This window comes from Vitis riparia, unplaced genomic scaffold (assembly GCF_004353265.1).
Source record: "Vitis riparia cultivar Riparia Gloire de Montpellier isolate 1030 unplaced genomic scaffold, EGFV_Vit.rip_1.0 scaffold380_pilon_pilon, whole genome shotgun sequence".
Classification (NCBI taxonomy): domain Eukaryota; kingdom Viridiplantae; phylum Streptophyta; class Magnoliopsida; order Vitales; family Vitaceae; genus Vitis; species Vitis riparia.
This window is the reverse complement of record NW_023269672.1, coordinates 366,193-384,472: the sequence shown is the minus strand read 5'-3', so window position 1 is coordinate 384,472 and position 18,280 is coordinate 366,193. Positions and strand designations below refer to the sequence as shown.

General features: G+C 36.3%; 1 protein-coding gene across 1 annotated transcript in view; it reads left to right on the top strand.

The window, feature by feature from the left end:
• The first annotated feature begins 601 nt into the window (after nt 1–601).
• LOC117909800 overlaps nt 602–18,280 on the top strand; it is a 29,179-nt gene continuing 11,500 nt past the window's right edge. Inside the window, exons 1-10 of the mRNA XM_034823855.1 lie at nt 602–610; nt 1,088–1,166; nt 2,140–2,181; nt 11,313–11,386; nt 11,458–11,584; nt 11,744–11,832; nt 11,920–12,073; nt 12,153–12,355; nt 14,725–14,939; nt 15,038–15,111. Of these exons, the coding sequence (XP_034679746.1) occupies nt 11,519–11,584; nt 11,744–11,832; nt 11,920–12,073; nt 12,153–12,355; nt 14,725–14,939; nt 15,038–15,111 (801 nt within the window). The 5' untranslated portion in view covers nt 602–610; nt 1,088–1,166; nt 2,140–2,181; nt 11,313–11,386; nt 11,458–11,518. The remainder of the gene's footprint in view (nt 611–1,087; nt 1,167–2,139; nt 2,182–11,312; nt 11,387–11,457; nt 11,585–11,743; nt 11,833–11,919; nt 12,074–12,152; nt 12,356–14,724; nt 14,940–15,037; nt 15,112–18,280) is intronic.

Genomic DNA, 18,280 nt, shown 5'->3' with positions numbered 1-18,280 from the left:
AAGTAAAATAAAAATATTATCATCCTAAAACATCATTTTAAAATGAATTAAATTATGATATTTTTTTTTAAAAAAAGATTATCTAAATCATTTTTTAAGTAATATATAAATTTTATTTTAATTAATTTTTTTTTTAAGTTGAACATTATCTAAACCTTAGTATTGTTTTTAATATATTTTCTATGATTTTTTTAAAATAAAAAATTATTAGAGAATTTGCATTGTTTTTAATATATTTTCTATGTTTATAGATATTATTTAAAATAATTTTATTCACAATATTTTATTTTTAATCATTTTTTATATTTTTATAATTATTTTTTAAATACAATTAAAAAGAGTAAAAATTATTGAAATATTTTTTAAAAATATATGAGTGAAGAAGACTGGAGTCATTTGATGCAATTTATCTTCCTAAGCTGTTTTTCTTTGATTTTTTAAAAATATATGAGTGAAGAAGACTGGCGGGCAGACAGGCTTGTGTCTCTTTGATTTCGAAATTACTCAGTAGTGACTTCCACTTCCCAACCATACTTCCAAGCAATACAGGGATAAGGAAACCGGGGCACCAAATCTTTACTCTCCTCATTCCTCGGTAGTCAGCACACAGGTCTCTAAGGGTTTTAAAATTTGGGACTCATCTTTTCTTTTCTCATTTCTTATCCATGTCTTAACCATCCTTTGGATTCCCAGGTACTTGTTCTCAATCTCACCGACTATCTCCATATGCAAGTGATTTGTTTCCATTGTTGTGTTCAAGCGCTTTGGCTTGTCAGCTTATTATGGGTGTTTTCAAACACTGGTTTTGGATGGATAATAGATCATAAAGCCCTGTGTTTGCATTCTTCAACATCATCTGGGTGTTGGGCTACTCTAAATGCTTTGAAAATCGTTTTAATAATGTGGGTGTAATGGTAAAAGTAGATCAACACAAGGAGTTCTGTTTCAAGAAAATTCTTCCTGTTTTTTTTTTCCTTATTCCTCTCTTCATTCATTGGACAATGCTTATTTTCTATTCCAACTATTTTGATTCCATGGCTAAGACACATGGTAAACATCACTTACATGGATGGGTTTTGTGGAACAGGGGGCATCAGTGGAATTGCTACATCTTGAATAGCGTTGAAAGATTAGCATCAGCGGTTCTCCGATTCCTTGGCTTTCAGGTTTTTCTTGAATAGCGTTCAAAGATTCTTGTCTTTTTTCCTGACCCGATTTAAAAATCCGGGTCCTTTTTTTCTCGGTTCTGCTTCTTTCCATTTGCAGTTCTAACTTCCGTGCTGTAAGTTTGAAGAAAAACCTTGCATTTGCAACTGAAAATGGGTTATTTCTTTGTTTTGAAGAATAGGAGAAATTGATGCCTTTGTTTGGTTATGTTTTGAAAGATAGGGAATGTTAAGGGCCTTTTGCTTGGCGGAAATGAAAAAAAGTTTGGACAGATAATTTCATTTCCATGTGTCGAGGCTTGTTGTTTTTTTGATAGTTTTCAGTAGTTAAATATGCTATTACCTTGCCTATTGTTTCTCCATGTAACTTTCATTTGTTCTCTTTTTGAAAACAAAAATCAAAATTTCCATTGCTTTCCTCCATTTTCTCTGTTTTTGGTGGTAATCAAAGGGAGATGGTTGTGGATATATTTGTTCTGATGATTTTTTGTATCATTAAGTTTGGTTGGGAAATATGACTATATGAGCTACTTATGCCTGAAATTCATTTTTCTGTTCTGGGAAGAATTTACCTGGAAACATTTTCCATTGGTGAATTGAATGGTGGCTTTTCCAATTGAAACCTGTGGTGATTTAAAAGAATGGATTTCAAGAATGCACAATTTTGTATGTAAAAAATAAGTAGAGTCTATACAAAATACCTGATCTGTTTATATCATAGAGCCCAGATAGGGAGTGTTAAAAATTTTAGTTTAGGATCTTGAAGAATTTGATTACTCTGCAGTGAATATTTTTTTTTTAATGATAATTTTTCATACTTTCCTTTTGAAATGTTAATAGCATGGTTTATAGATATGCTTTCAGGACATGTAGGAAGAGAATTGATTGGACGAGGACTTATTGTCTTAGTATTTCAGAATAGTATGGCAAAGGTTGCCACGGCTGGTCCTTTATCTTCTGACTCTTCGTTTTGGTGGGGGCAGGAGTTAAAAGGAAGACACCATCGGAATTGAGAGTAAGTTTCTGAATTCGTGGTTTTGCTCTGTTCTCTCTATTCTCTACATTATTAGATGATAAATTGGGCATAAAATGAGTTTCTTTAGCCTTTTATATGGAAGATCTTGGCAGGTAGTGTCTTCTTTTTTAATTTTTAATTTGTTAATTTGCAAGTTTTATGAGAATGAAGGAACATAGCCATTGCTCTGCATGTTTGCTTCATATACAAAGAAAGGAAGATTACTCTGATTATCTACTTGTACGCTCTCCTGGTGCAACAAAGAAAATAAAAAATTGAATAGCTCTGAGCATAGAAGTCATCTCTAAGAGTTCTTACCTTTAATCTTCATGGCGGATGAGATTGATGGTTTGAAATTGGGATTTGAGAATCTCAGAATTGGACTTGTCGTACCTGGTATCGAACTCGGTGTGGTCAGTATCGAGGCAAATACGACTTGGTTGAGTCATTATGTGGACCCGCATTTTTCACGTGCGTCCTCACTTAATGGCAAGACTCGCTTTTGTTTGGTGAAAAATTAGTTTTGGAAAAGTTGGAGTCGCCACTTATTTTATTTTATTTTAAAAGGGGAAATAAAATAAGAAAGAAAACCCTAAAGAAGTGACTCCATAGTTTGGGAAAAGCAAGTCTTGAAAAAACCCTAGTTTTGGTTCGGGGATCAGGTTACCTATTGGGAAGGTACCTCTAAGAGGTAGCACTCCTTTAAGCCTTAAAGTGGTTTCTACAAGCTAAATTGAAGCAAATGTGACAATTAATTAGTTGATTATGGATACCAAGGTAGGCCAAGGTGATTTCGAAACTAATATGCCAAAAAAGAAATCAAACCACAATCATAAAGGAGGGTTAGGGTGTGTACTTGGATTGTATCTCAAACGCTATCATAAGAAATCAAAGTTAGCGCAGAAATATAGCATACAACTCAACATGCGCTTTATAAGAAATAATCGAATAGTCAAACAAATGTCAAGACACTCAAGTACTATCAAACATAGGCATAGTTCACAATGACATATATGTTCATGGAATTTCGAAATTAGAGAATAGAGATAGCGTACCTGGCTAGCAAGCATCAATGTCTCTATGGAAAACAAGGTTAGCTCAATAATAGGTGTAAAACAATCTCGTGCATGTCATCAGGAGGAATCAAAATCAATTGATCACCAAACAACCATCTCACTTGAGTCAATATCAAAGAAGATGTCAAGAATGTTGGACCCCCCCACCAAGGTCCAAATTACTTTTGCATGAATTGGTTCAATGAGTTCCATTATTTGGAACCATGAAGTTCGTTCATGCTTGTTTGAAGAAAAGAGAAAATTAGTTGAAAACAGTGAAAATGCATGCTAGAAGGAAAATGACAGTAAGGAGTTTATTTAAATCTGGATTTTATGCATAGGAAGGATCTAAATATGGATTTTTAAAACTGGAATTATTCAGTTGGAAATGGATTTGAAAAATCAATTCAAAACTGTACATTTTCAATCCAAGAAACAAAAAGAGGAAGAAGAAGAGGTGTGCACCAAGGTGGCCTTTGCTGGAGTAGGACTTGGGGGTCTGGCTGTGACTGCGTTGCTGGTGGTCGTGTGAAGAGACCTCTGTATATTGATGGCATGACTGGAAAAGAACTGACTGTATTCATTCCAGAGCCCAAACTCACTGGGTTTGAGTGTATAATTTTATCAGCAAAGACATTCCAACCCAACTCTGGCTTCCTAGAATCACAACTTGCATTGCTAGCAGGAACTTGTGGTGAAGCAATTGAAGTCTAGCTCCAGATCTGATTCCCTTGCTGCCACTCATTCTCAAGTTTCAAGTCTTTGCTCAGAAATCCATCTGATTTATCAATTTTCTCACAGTTCACTTCTGGAATTTTATGTAGCTTAGATTCTGTGTCTTCTTGCTCATCCTGAGCTTCATTTCTTACCTCTTCAGTTATCCTAACCAGTCATCTGAAGCCTGCATGCGGGAGCTCACTGATTGATGCTCACATAGCCCACCTCCATCATTTTAAGATGTGACTGTGGCAATGGCAATAGTTCTGATCCGGGATGCTGCTTTGCTCAAAGAGGGCTCTCAGCTCTGTCTAGTGTCGTTGATGATGGGCTATCTCACCTCCAGCACTAGGGATTGGAGAGCCTCTTCAAATATCCCAGCATCTAGGTGGCCCATTAATTTTCCATAGCCAGCTAGAGGACTATAAACCCGTAAATGCCCAGCTTCATCTTTCCACCTTGCTTTGAATTCCCATCATCAGCCTCCAAGAGTGAAACAGGGGCCTTGTCCAGTAGAAATGCCATCAATGAAATCAAAAATTCTGTCTTCTTGGCATTCTTAACGTGAGCAATCTGTAGTAGATTCTTCTCTCATCTTCCAAAACATCTTTGCTGTCATTCCCAAATTCCGTTGGCAGTAAAGCAGAATGAATGCTAAGTGAACTCCCTTGAAGCCACAGTACTGTATAAAGCAATAGGTAATCCTTTGGAAGACTGGGCAATATTAGGCTGTGACAAAAGCTTCAGTAGAGTTTCGATCCCTGACTTTCATGCGGATAATTGGCGAGCTTCTGAATTTTCCATTATTCTGTGGACTAGAGCCATCACATGAAAGAAGCAAAGTTGGAACCACTCATTACTGGTGCCTGCTGTAGCCGAAATTGTCGAACTGACCAGACAGCAATGGCCATCAGACAACCCAGCCAACTTTTCCTACAACTCTTCTTGTCATGAGCAGAAATGTTCAGTGGCTCACATCAATTTTCAATGGCTTTCATGTCAGAAGAACCTGTGTTTTTAGGCTCTATCTTGAACAAAATATCACAAACAACTCCCTATGTCCAAAGCCACCGGAAACTGAAATCTCGACGAGTAGTGCGCTTTGAACCTTTTGGCATTTGTTTTAATTTGCACTTTGGGTACGAGTTCTGCTGAACCACACATAAAAGACACTTTGGACAAGCCTGCTGCTTGTAGTGGAAGGCATGCTCTTCTCTCTTGAGTGGTATACTGATCATCCAGCTCCCATAGCCCAAATGCATGCATGAGGGCCTTCACCTCAGGTACAGATGAATTTATGGGAATTTAATACCAACACATGGGACTTCACTGATCTACAGCAGCTGACAACTTACCCTGCTGATGCTAGAATTTGCTTGGAATTACTGATTCATCGATACTAATCCCTTCGCAAGTGGTGTCGATAGGCAATTCAAAAAATTTCCAAATTAGATGACTGGGGAACTTTCTTTGTTTGGACATGAGTGTTATGGGCTGTTACAGTAGTCAGAACTTCTTGATGACACACCCCAGCTTGTTCTTGATTTTAGTCACGTGGATGGCATTACATCCAGGAACTTCACCAGAATTGGCCGAGCTTTCCTGAGAACGAAAAAAGAATCTGTGTTGTACCCAATTTCAGTAACCAGTTTACCCCTTGCCTCCCGTTTTCTTCCCTGCAGTTCAAGTCTCTTGAAAGTCTATTTGCTGGCGAATAGATGCAGGCCGGTAGCTAAGAGACTGGAAATGCCTCATATGATGTCCATTGTCCTGAATGCATGAGGGCGAAGAAACGAAACATCTTTTCGTTCCTTTTCTCATCAGTTTCTGTAATCAACAAATCAGCCAAAATGCTCTTAGTTCTCTCCTGAGCATCACTTTCAGTTCTGCAATATGTCTTACTCTCTTTTATTGGTAGAAATTCTGAAATGGTCAGAGCCATTCAAAGAGTCTGATATCTGTCAAAGTATGTTGAGCTAACAGTCCTGGAAACAAGCCAATTACACACACCCCCCCTGCCACAAATCAGTCGTAAGTGAAGTCTGTCCAGTTCTTCGCAGTACTAATGACCAGTGGGGCGGGATGATGCTGAGTGAAGCCTTCTATAGACCAGGGTATTGTGTAGAGCAATAGGCATTACTTCAGAAGACTGGGTGAGATTAAGTCATGGCAGTAGCTTGAGTGGAAATTCAATCCCTGATTTTTCCACAAATAATCAGCAAGTTTCAGAATTTTCCTTGTTCTATGAACCGGGATCATCTCATGAAAGGTGCAAAGTTGGACGAATCACTCGTCACTGATGTCTACGGCAGCTGAATTTATTGATGGCTATCATTTCTTTGTCTTCAAAAGTCATTTTCATTGCAGCAGTCCCGTTAAATCTTCCTGATGGCCCCCACATTTTCATCCCATGTTGAAGCAATTCTATTGACAATTTCGATAGTTATGTCAACACCAGTACTCCTTAATGAAAATACAGCAAAAGCTTTTCCACAACATTAGCCAAGGGAGCAAAAATCTCATTCATTGTTCACAAGGGAACATGATGCTAAAGCTTCTTTCACTTCCTTTAAGCCCTTGAGACAAATGGCACCGAGACCCTTAAGAACAAATGCGAGGGCCTTTGAAGAAGGGAGTATTCCTGCCACTATTGAAGATAAAAGGCATCAAGGTGATCCATTTCATGCAAAGCAAAAAGACAAGTAGGGTCTTTATAGATAATGTCGGTCATGACAGTTATGGCTGAAAAAGTATCCTCCAAGGTTGACAGGTAATGAATTATACTGGGAACCTAGGGATCCCGTAGAATTTGCCGGAATACATGTGAGAGCCTCTGAAGGAGAAAGTATTCCAGCCGCTCCAATCATTTCTGCATTACCAAATACCAGTGACAAAGTAGCAAGTAAAGGATTATCATAAGGATTTGATGTCTAATATCCGTATCATGGATCTCAACTCTTGTCACTCCGATTTCAGTATGATATATTTGCTTATCCAGTATGAGATGCCATGTAAGGCGTGGCATTGAAGAGGACTATGGCAGTCTTTGCTGAAAATCAAGACCAACATATGCTGTAGGACTCCATGAGCCTGGATCAATAAAAGATGAACAGCAGCCCTGAATTAATAAGAAAACAAACGACAACTTGACCTTTGGCAATTGTGGCAGACCCTCTGAATCCTCATCAGCTATCAGACCCAGTAGACCCCCCTGTCATTTTGCTTACTTGGAGGTTCTTCAAGATCGTGGATCATGCCGGCTCCATTTTGCAGTCAATATACATTTTTAAGATCAGCAGGAGCAACAATCTGAACTCAGAATCAGACCACCTATGACCGTTTGGTCATTGGATGAGAAAACCTCCAGGTCCTTTTTGAGGAACATGTATTATAAGGACCCTTCCATAGCTTTCTTTATCCATTCCTTTGCCAAGTAATATGTTCTCTTCTATCTTGCCACTCTGAATTCAAGGAAAATGAGTACCAAATTAAACATCGTAACCAACTTGTTCACCATGGCGGCCTTTAGTTTGAGCTCTACAATTTCTAGAAAACCCGTGACTGATCAAATTCCCATGCTGCATACCTGAACGCACCAGAACTGATGCTGATGCCTTCATGGGCACCAAAACTGATCAATCTCACCGCTGGCAAAGCTTCTCCAAAAAATGGGCAAAACTATCTATGCTTCACCTCTCCTCTGTTCTTCCACCCCTGTTTTGCTTCCTTCATTCTCCAGTAACAGATACTTCGACTGGTGCCAAACAATCTTCCTCATGAAACAGTAGCTGTATGAGAAACCACTGAACCTGCTTTTTTCTTCCAAATTTGGATATTGAGTTTTGACAGCATCAAGAAGCCATTGTCTAGCGCCATCAATCAATGACGCAGACATGGCTGGAAATACTTGAAATATCCACAGAAAACAAAGGAAGACTACCAAGGAAACGGAGCACGAAGAAAATAAACAAAAAAAGAACCAATGGAAGCCACATTTCATATTTTATTCCACGGGCTTAGGTTGGTGAGGGGAGTACAAGCAGATTCCAGCAAACAAATACAGCCACAATTCTCATGTAATGCACAGTAAATAAAAAAAAACAGAGCCTTTCAGTTCCAAACCTAAACTAGAGAACTCCAAAGAGAGAAATCAACAACTATAGAAGCAATCTAGTACCAATGCAAACAAAATATAACCTTTGTCATTCTACACCCAAGCATCCAGTCAAAACTTAAAATTTAGTGAAGATCAATACATAACAAGAGGATAATGGGAATGAAGGAAGAGTCTACGGAAAGTGTACCTGGAAATGCTTCTTTCTGGTAAGAAAATCCCCGCTGGTATATCGTCTCAGATCTCTTACTCTACTTTGCCGTGCTTCCTTCGTCTCCCTTTCTTCTCTGAATGTCTTTTCTTTTCTCCCTCCTTTTGTTCTTATCCATAGTCCTCCTTCTAAAAATTCATAATCATCCTTTTATTTGCATAAAGGAAATTCCTTCCTTATTCACTTCTTGTTGATCCTCTCCGTTAAAGAAACAATCTTTGCCAGCCCACTGTATTTCCTTTAGTGGTGTGTGGATCCCATATGATATGCCTGTTGTATCTTTGAAGAACCTCCTCTTCTTGTGCTCCAGCCGTGCCTTCCTTTCTCAGAGAAAATTCTTCATCCAAAGAAATCCATAGGTCTCCTATCAATCTATTAACCTCTTTTTTTGAATTGTTTTCTTTCCTTGTCCAAAATTGCATGAATATCCTCCAAAGATCCCTACATGGCAGCCACGAGTTTAGAGAATTCCACCTTCCCATATGAATCTTTTTCTTTGCAAACCTAGAATCCCTTTCGTGCGTGATTACCCTCAATATTTGCACTCCATCTACAGCAGTGGACTTTCCTTTGTCAAAATTTTTGGTGATCCTCTTTCCAAATAGCTGGTAGCCGTTTCCTCGTGCAAGAAATAAAATAAAGATAAAAATAAAAATAAAAATAAAATAAAAATAAAGATTAAAATAAATAAATATCATGAAATTGAAAATCAAAAGAAATTTAAATCATGCAACTAAAAAATAAAAATCAACCACATGCAAGCCATGCAAGAAAGTGAACCATGTAATCATGCAAAAATACGAGCCATGCAACCATGCAAACCATGTAGAAACGCCCAAAGGTGACCTAGGGTGTGTCTAAGTGTCCTAGGACGAACTAAGTGGGCCTAGATAAACCTAGGTGGGCTTATGTGAACTTAGATGTTCTTGGGCAAACTTAGTGGAATCTAATCCTAAAGTGCACTTAGGTAAAACCTAATCTAAACTTGAAAGGCGGCCAAGGCCAGATAAATCCCTCAACCAAAGTCTCCGAGGTGGCTTATAGAAGGCAAATTGTATGAGTAAAAATGGGCCACCAAGGAACTACTATGGAGTATTGAAAGAGCACTTAAAGATATGTGCTAAAGGGACAAAATGGAGGGTCTACATGTATCGGACTCGGCCGACTTAGTTCGTTCTAGGACGAAGATTGAGAAATGCAAAAGGATTTTCTTTGGTTAGGGTTTGGGGAGGGAAAGAGAGAGTATCTTATAAGCTGGATCTAAGTGTGCTTCGAGAAATAAGGCCCTCTTAGAGAAGTGGCTATGGGGGTATCCTAGGGAGAGTATTGCTTTATGGCACAAGGTATTCTTGAGCATCTATGGGACACATTCAAATGGTTGAGATGCCAACATTTTAGTGGAAAATGGGTCAAAAATCCGTTTGTGGGAAGATTTGTGTTGGGGAAATCAACGTTTGGTTGCACAATATTTTTGAGTCTTTACTAACTTTTATCAGTTCAAAATTCTCCTATTTCATTTGTCCTTGGTCTTTCTTCTCCTCTCACTTGAAACTTTAACTTTTAGCCAAACCTTATGGATATAGAGATAGAGGATCTTGAAAGACTCATGTCCATTCCCAATAGTGTTAATCTAACACCGTAATCCCTAGATATGAGACCTTGTTTATTATCACCTTTCAACTTATTTTTGGTCAAATCTTTTTTTCTTAACCTCATTTGATCATTTAACTTTAGTTTTCTTTTCTCTTGCTAATTTCATATGGAAATCAAAAGCTCGGCCAAAGGTCAAGACATTTGCTTCTTTAGTGGCTAACAAGAAGGTTAATATCAATGACTTGCTTTAGGTGAGAAGACCATTCAAATCCCTTAGTCTAGATTGTTGACCTTTGTGTATGGTTAGTTGAGAATCAATGGATCACCTTTTTTACATTGTTCGACAACTTTAGAGTTATAATGTAAGCTATTCAAACTAGTAAGTTTGGATTAGGTTCCTTCTAGAAGTGCTTGTGACATGTTGACCATTTCTTTTAGGGGTTTGGGTAGCACTAACTGGGGTAAAGTTCTAGGGCAAATAGCTTGTTTTACATTGATTTGGATAGCACAATGGGAAAGAAATGTAAGGATCTTTGAGGACAAGTGGAGGACTTTCAAAATGATATGGGACCTAGTCTACCTCTATCCATATTTTTGGGCCTCTACTACCATAGTTTTCAAAAGTATTCCTCTCAACATTATTCAACTTGATTGACTTTCAATATGTAGATCAGAAGGGTTAAAATAGCAATGTTGAAACATTTTGATGTCTTTTGGATTGTTTTTCTTTTCCTTTTTTTTGATCAAATTTTGTATTTAGGGAAAGATTTCTTATCCTTCTTTTGTTTACTTTTTCAATGAAAATGTTCTTCGTTTCTAATAAAAAAAATTATAAGTTTTGTTTATTTATTTATTTTTACCAGCCATGAAAGTCATGCTGAATATGGAAAAATGCACATTTCCTGGGAAATACTGCAATGCTTTTGTCTTTTGGATTTGTTTTATGAAAGTTTTAATGGATTTTTGTGGGTATTATATTTGGTTTCACATTAATGCAAATCTCTTGGGAATTACAGCAGTGATTTCATCTTTTGGTTTCCTCTTCCTAAGTTACTAGTGATTTTTTTTTTTTTTTGGTGGGTATTATATTTGTTGCCAGACTAGAATGCATTTTTAAAAAAAAATCTGTGGTCGGATTTCTTACTGTCATGGCCTGTAATTTAATGGGTTGATGTGGAACAAACATAAAAACAGGCTGGACCCTGATCAAAGTCGGATGCTGTGATATCCAGTTGCTGTGGTGTACAGCATCTTCCAACTTTTTGTGTGATGTAAAATGGAACTGTTGCATTTTACTGTAGCTTATAGGCTTCAAATATTAGCCTTAATTGGCAACAAATCTTACCACATTTTTTGCAATTTGGTTTCTGCGGACCTTTCTGTGTAATCTTTGCAAATGGTTGTGGAGGAAAATTCTTAAGATTTTCTGTGTCTATTACAGGGAGAGCAGTTAAAACAAAGGAACGTTATAGAGCTTGTAGATGAATCTCCAGCTCCTTTGCTTGGTTCTACAAAGTAAGCTTTGTTGTATTTCTTTAGATTTACCTTGATTTATATTTCAATAAGTACTTGCTTACTTCTCTCAGGAACACAATTGAGCTCAAGAAACAAGATGCATTCGAAGTTCCAAGATGCATTGACACCCGTATGGATGGAGTTTTTCCTGCCAAAAAGTCTAGGTTTAGGATGCTTTCTGGAAAAGAAAATGCTAAGGTACAATACTTTTTCATCTAAAATTGATTTATTATCAAGTATGTTTACTGTAACATGTTAGAACTGTCAAATCACTAATCTGTCAAGATCTTGAATGTGCCATGCAATTTACCATGCATTATTTCTGTCTTAATTTATTCAATTTTTTAATATATGCAGGAAGATATTTCAGCTGCGCCAGCTGGCTGCTTCAAGAATATCTGTGTTTCTTTGAATTCAGTTGTCAAGAGTCATCCACAACTTTCATGGTATACATGTCCAGGACGGTGTACCTTGTTTATAATTGATAAATTGTTTGCTTTTTTCTTATTTATTCAATTTCTTATTTCTATCAGTCCAGAGAATACTGTGGTTTCAGCTGCAGTTTCCAAAGATGGTACAAGGCAAGATTGTGAATATGCTGAAAAGTGCAGTCAAAGCACATTTCGTAGTGTGGCTGAATTATCACTTGGTAGTGAGAGGATATCTGAAATGGCTGTTGTTGATATGGTATTTTTGTTAGCATTTTCCCCTTTTATTTACTTGAAGAAAGTTCTGTGTCAAAATATAAATCTATTTATTTTCACAGGATAAAGCATTAAAAGGACTGGTTGCCTGTGAACCCCGTGCTTTTTCTGGTTTAGCTGCTGATTCTTCTGAAAAGTTCGGCAATTTTACTTCAATCTCTTCTGGCCATTTCTGCTCTGAATTTCATATTCCTGGGCAGAAGGCCCCACTGGATTTTACATTAAAAACTAATATGCAGATAGTGTCTTCTTCCTCTGTGAACTGGTGAGTGTGCTGGTATGTTCTGTGTTGTTGGTTCTCATCACAGTTACACATCTTACCCGTTTCTAGAGATTGTTTTGTTTGCTTTAAGGGTGAAAAATAATGCTTCCTCATCTTTACTCTATTTTCATCTGGAATTTTTTTTGGACGTGATCTGATGCATGAAACTGGTGTTGAACTTAAATCATTCACTTGAGAAGCCTAGATAAGGGTTTTTGGTGGTTTAGGATGACTACCATAAAATACATTCTATGAAAAACAATGTAGCATCAACAAGTCTGTTGTATTTTTGGGAGGATTCCTCATCCTTCTTTTGTGTTCCTTTATACTTAATACATTTATTGTTTCTGATAAAAAAATATATATCCGCAAAAGGCAGGATACAATCACAAGGACACAATAACATATCAATATATACTTTTATACATAAATTATATAATATCTGAAAATTATGAGTCTGGCTAGTTCATCTATTTTTTTATACTAAATTGCATAGCTTAGAAGAAGCAACTCGTTCACTTGTATCCATGCATAGAGCATCTCTAATGCAATACCAAAGTAGTTTATATATATGTGTGTGTGTGTGTGTGCACGTCAAAAAACAACTAAATTTTTAAATATTGGCACTCCAATGGGAGCTGTCATTATTTGGCTTTCCTTTTAGCATTGCCAAATGCAATGCCATCTTTGGCATTTGGTTGGAGAATGGTGGTTGATTGCGTTGTGAGTCTGGTGCTAAAATTTGGCATCGTTAGTTTAATATTTAAGTTGGAGAGCAATTACCATTGCCAGAAAATAAGTTTGGCATTTGTTGTTTTAGCTATTTGCATTGGAGATGCTCTTAGTGTGTAATATCTTTTTCTTTTTTGTTTTTTAAATGCTTTTACTGTGCTCATTCTTATCATGCCAAATGTTTTTTTATTTTCTTTTTTAAGATTTAAGGTTTTATCAAGATTATACGAGGCTTAACTGCAGGTAAATGATATGTTGTTGCCGTGACTTATTTAAATAGATTTCCTTATGTCATTGGATGAGGTTTTCAGAAACATGTAACACAATAAAGAGTGCATACAAAATTTATTAACAATGTAGTCACATACGCAAAAACAAAATTACTAATTGGACAACTACATAAATTGATTGAGGATATGGTCTTTAAATACGTAATTGCACTCGAGTGGTTTGGAGAATGATGACTGGCAGTGCGTCCATTTGTTTTTTTTTTTTTTTTTGATAGGTAAGATTTGACTAACTTGTATGCCTAAACTTGATTACTCATTTATATTGGTTATTCCCTTCAAATTAAATGGCATGTCCGGCTAGTCTCATGCTTACTCCGTTCTTGAAAATTATCTATACCATACCAATTTACTGAAAAACTGGACTGATGCAATATTGAGAGAAGTACAATTCGACATAACTTTTGTTTTTTTTTTTCTGATTTTCAGGAATGTGAAGATAAGATAATGGGTTCATTTTATTGTTTAGGTGGCTGGTAGTGCACTTTGTTTAATGCTATATGATGGAAACTTTAACTATAATGAATTTGTCAGTGCAATTCTTTGGTAATCTATCGTATTCAAAGCTATTGGTTATCTGTGTATAGAAGATGTTGTAGAAGAAAGAAGTAATCTAAAATTTTTATTTATGAACAAAATTTTACAAGCTTCAATTGCAACTTCCTTTTTTCGTAACTTTCTGGGGCATAGGCATGTTATTGTTTCCCCACGGGGAATGATTCAGGCTTGAGTGTGATTTACATTCAAATTGCTGTGAATTTTTTCTAAATAACCTATTTCACTTGTCCAGATGTCTCTCCCACAAAACTAAAATTATGTTAATTGAAATTTTGAGAGAATATCATAATTGCCAGCTAAGTGTTGACGGTGTTGGATTTTCTTTTGTAATATTTTGATGCTCTTTTGCTGAAGTATTTGGATCTCATTTTTTTTTTTTTTTTCTGTCAAGTCAATTTTTAAAAAATTCATACTTTGGTGCTAACATTTAATTAACCCACATATATTTCTGCTTTTGGACACAGTCGCTATTTTTCCTTGAACAATAAATTTTTGTACTAATATTTGACTAGAAGAAATATCATTGAATTATGTCCAGACTATTCTGATTTCATTTGATATCATCTATTCTTTTTATATATATTCCTAGATCATTGGTTCTATATTGTGTTGGTATTTGTAAGCTTAATAAAATATTCAGAAAAGCGATGATTTTGCCATATATATGGGTTATGTGTATGCAAATTGTTGCATAATCTATGTATGGACTAATGTATATTCCACCACACTTAGCATTAGGTCGTTCGTAGAAGGTGATTTTAGCTAATCGACCTTATCTCATTTTGCCATTCCTAGGTTTCATAGATTGAACGTGTCTGCTACTTACAATGGTACAACCCTATCTACACCGCAATTTGGTTGTTCCAAGGATCAAAATATTAGCTGCTCCTCTGGGATCACTTCCACTGCCCAAATATTCAATTATAGAGCTTTGCACTCATGGGTGCACCCTCAGTCTTCTCTACCACCTTCTGTCATATCAGCATGGACCTTATCTGCTGCAGATGGAGGTTTGTGAACCAAATATTTTATTAGTATGAAATTTAAGTTTTTCTTTTCCTTTCTTTTCCTCAAGTTTTCTTACAACAAATTTTCTTGGTCAATTTAGTGGAAACGGATTTCTTAATCAAACGACAACTAGCATGGGAAGACTTAGAAAGAATATTTGTAATATCTTCTATGGTAATTACCTTCTTCCATGCTTCATAGTAGTTTTCAATTTTACGTAAGTTCTTGTAAGATTTCATATCTTGTTCATATGGAGCAACCTGCAGATTAATAGAATACCCTTTTGATCCCTTATGGTGAATGATCTTTTCTTGCGTTACCTGAAGTATTAGTTTATGTTTTGGGCTCAATTGCTTTGGCCAGTTGCTGTTTGGTTTTTGGAATACCATGGTCTTTGTCGTTGTGATGAAATTTCTCTGAGTATTTATGTTCTCTCTGTTCTTCCTGGCATTGCAATTATTTGGTGTACTAATTCTTATGAAAAGGGAAAAGACAGTATTATATAGAGAAAAATAAGTTGTTTGTTAGTTTGTGCATTAGCGCTTTTTTTTCTTCCTCTTGTTGGAGGAGTCGGAACAAAAGATAATAATATTACATGGAGAAAAATAAGTTGTTTGTTACTTTGTGCATTAGTGCCCTTTTTTTTCCTCTCTTGTGGGAGGAGTCACAACAGTGTTGGTTATTTTATGAATTTGAAGCAAAGTGCCTATAGTTTTGAAATTTAATAATTTGTTAGTGTCGAACTCAAGGCTACAAATGTTGGTTTTAGTGGACATTTCATGGTTCCTAAGTATAATAATGTTAATATATCTATGTTTATGCCAATGTCATTGTTGAGAAATATTTTTGGTGATTTGCATGAAAAAAAAGAAAGTATACTTTCAGTTAAACCTCAAAATTTATAATAATTTAGAAGTCCAAATTCTAAAATCTTAGAAAATTTGAAGACTTAATTGCATTGATTAAACAAAATTGGGTTTAAATTGATTACCAGATAACTGAGTGAAGATTATGTCATGAAGTATGGGAATTTGTATGGAAAGGAAAATCTGTGTGTTATTACATAATAGTGTCTGAAAAGTACAATCCATATTCTTAGCTCATAGAAAATTTGGAAACTAAATCACATTCATGTTGACCAAAACCAGGTTTAGATAGATGACAGGATAACACACTGAAGACTATATCATAAAAAAATTAATGAAGTCTATTCTAGTTTGTAATTCTAACACAGAATCTTGTAGAATATTATGATAGTCATTCACATGAAATAATATAGTCTGACACAATACACCACATTATATGCGATAGTCCTTCTGATGTCATGCCTTCCCGAATTTACTTCTCTTTGTCTTACTATCTCTAACATTAATAATACATAAACAATACCTTTTGATAAAAGATTGACATATTACAGGTTTAAGATGCTTATGGAGCAAAGCATCTTTTTGAGAGCTTTTTGTGATAATTTGACATGCATACTAACATTGGTATTTTCCCCTTTGTTGATCAAAATACCATGCTGGAAACAAATGAACAACAAAATTAAATGAGAAGTACAATGCATTCCTACTTGATACAACATAAAATCTTTGGGTGCTTGAAATCATCATCTATGTCATGATTGAGTTGGTGTTGTACCACTCCATGTATTCTTTTATGCCCATTGCTTTTTTTCTTTTTCATAGGTAAAGGGCTTGCATTAGAAAAGCCTAAAAACAACGAAAACAGTACACACAAAGTATACACATATGCCCCAAAAAAGCTAAGCAATAAGAAGACAAAAAAAGTCCTTCTCCTTACTTGACAAACAACCAATTTATAAAATCAATCATAGACAAAGTGTGGTCCTCTCTATATGCACCCTAGCTCAATTCACAAAAGTATACATGAAAAAAGATTTCATTGCTTGGTTGGACCGCTCAACGGCAATGAAAGCTCTTCCATTCCTTTCCTTCCATAAATTCCACATTAAACTTAAGAGAGCAGCCTTCCATGCACTCTTCCTAATTGAGGAATGCATAACCCACTGCACAGCGAAAATGGAATAAATCAAGTTCCACAACATTTTAGCCTTGCCATAGAACAAAATTAGGTGGTTAGTGGTTTCCTCCTCTTCTTTGCACAAGTAGCACCTATTCGAAATATTCAATCCCTTTCTTTTCAACTAGTTGAGAGTCAAAATTATGCTCCAAGACACTTCCTAAGCAAAAAAGCTCACCCTTCCTAGAGCCCAAGACCTCTAAATAATATTCCACGAAAATTGATCTCTAGATACCCTCGTATAGGAGCCATAAAGGGAGCTAACTTAAAATTTGCCATTCTTACTCTCTCTCTAACTCAAAATGTCATCCACTTTTCTTCTCATAACAAAGGGTTGAAGCTTGCAAAACAAAGACTCAACTTCTCCCATCTCTTAATCATTAAGATGTCTTGAAAAGCGGGGGCCCCAGCTACCTAAATCCCCACTTTTCTCCCAAGCTTTTGAGACCTAATTGTGTTTATTTATTGCCATGGAAATAAGTTAGGGAAAACTTCTTTCAAGGGTTAGTCTTCACACCAAAAGTCTTTCCAAAACTTAACCTTTCTCTCATTCCTAGCAATCAAGTGGGATCAACTTCTTATGTCCTCTCATTCATTTCTGATGGCTTTTCACATCACCACACCATGACCTCCTCTTACTCCTTTCGAACACTAAACCCCTTTCTCTACTCCAAACTTCCCAATGATAATTTGTTTTCAAAGGGGCCGACTCTCTTTCTTCTACAAATCTCTAACTCCACTTACCAAGTAAGGCTTTATTAAGGGCCATAAGACTATGAATTCCTAAGCCTCCCTCCTTATTTACACAAACCAAATTCCAATTCACCAAATGAGGCCTTCTCTTTAGAGCACCATGATTACTACTCAAAAAGTGCTATTTGATAGCTTGTAATTAACTCTTTTAAACACTTTTGAGTAGTAGTTATCACCTTTTAACCCAATTAACATATTAAGGACCTTTGCAATCAAATTCTAATCAAATTGTGTTAAGTTTTGGTGTTTTGATAGCTTTTTGATCACCAAAGCAATCCGAGATTGAGGAGAGTTCTTTGGAATCCATGGCAAAGCAATGGAGAGCTCAGAAACATGAAGAACCAAAGCTTTTAAGTCCTTTGCCATAAGCAAATCCGGATATCTCATATCCGAAATTCTATCCGGAATGCAAGGAATGTGGGATCCTTCAGTCTTCCCTGCAAAAGATGTCCGGACAGGGCGTCCGGACACACCATCGAAAGGCGGCGGAACATGGGTTGTGGCAGGCTGTCGGAATGTTGTAGCAAAGCTTGCTCACTATAGTCAA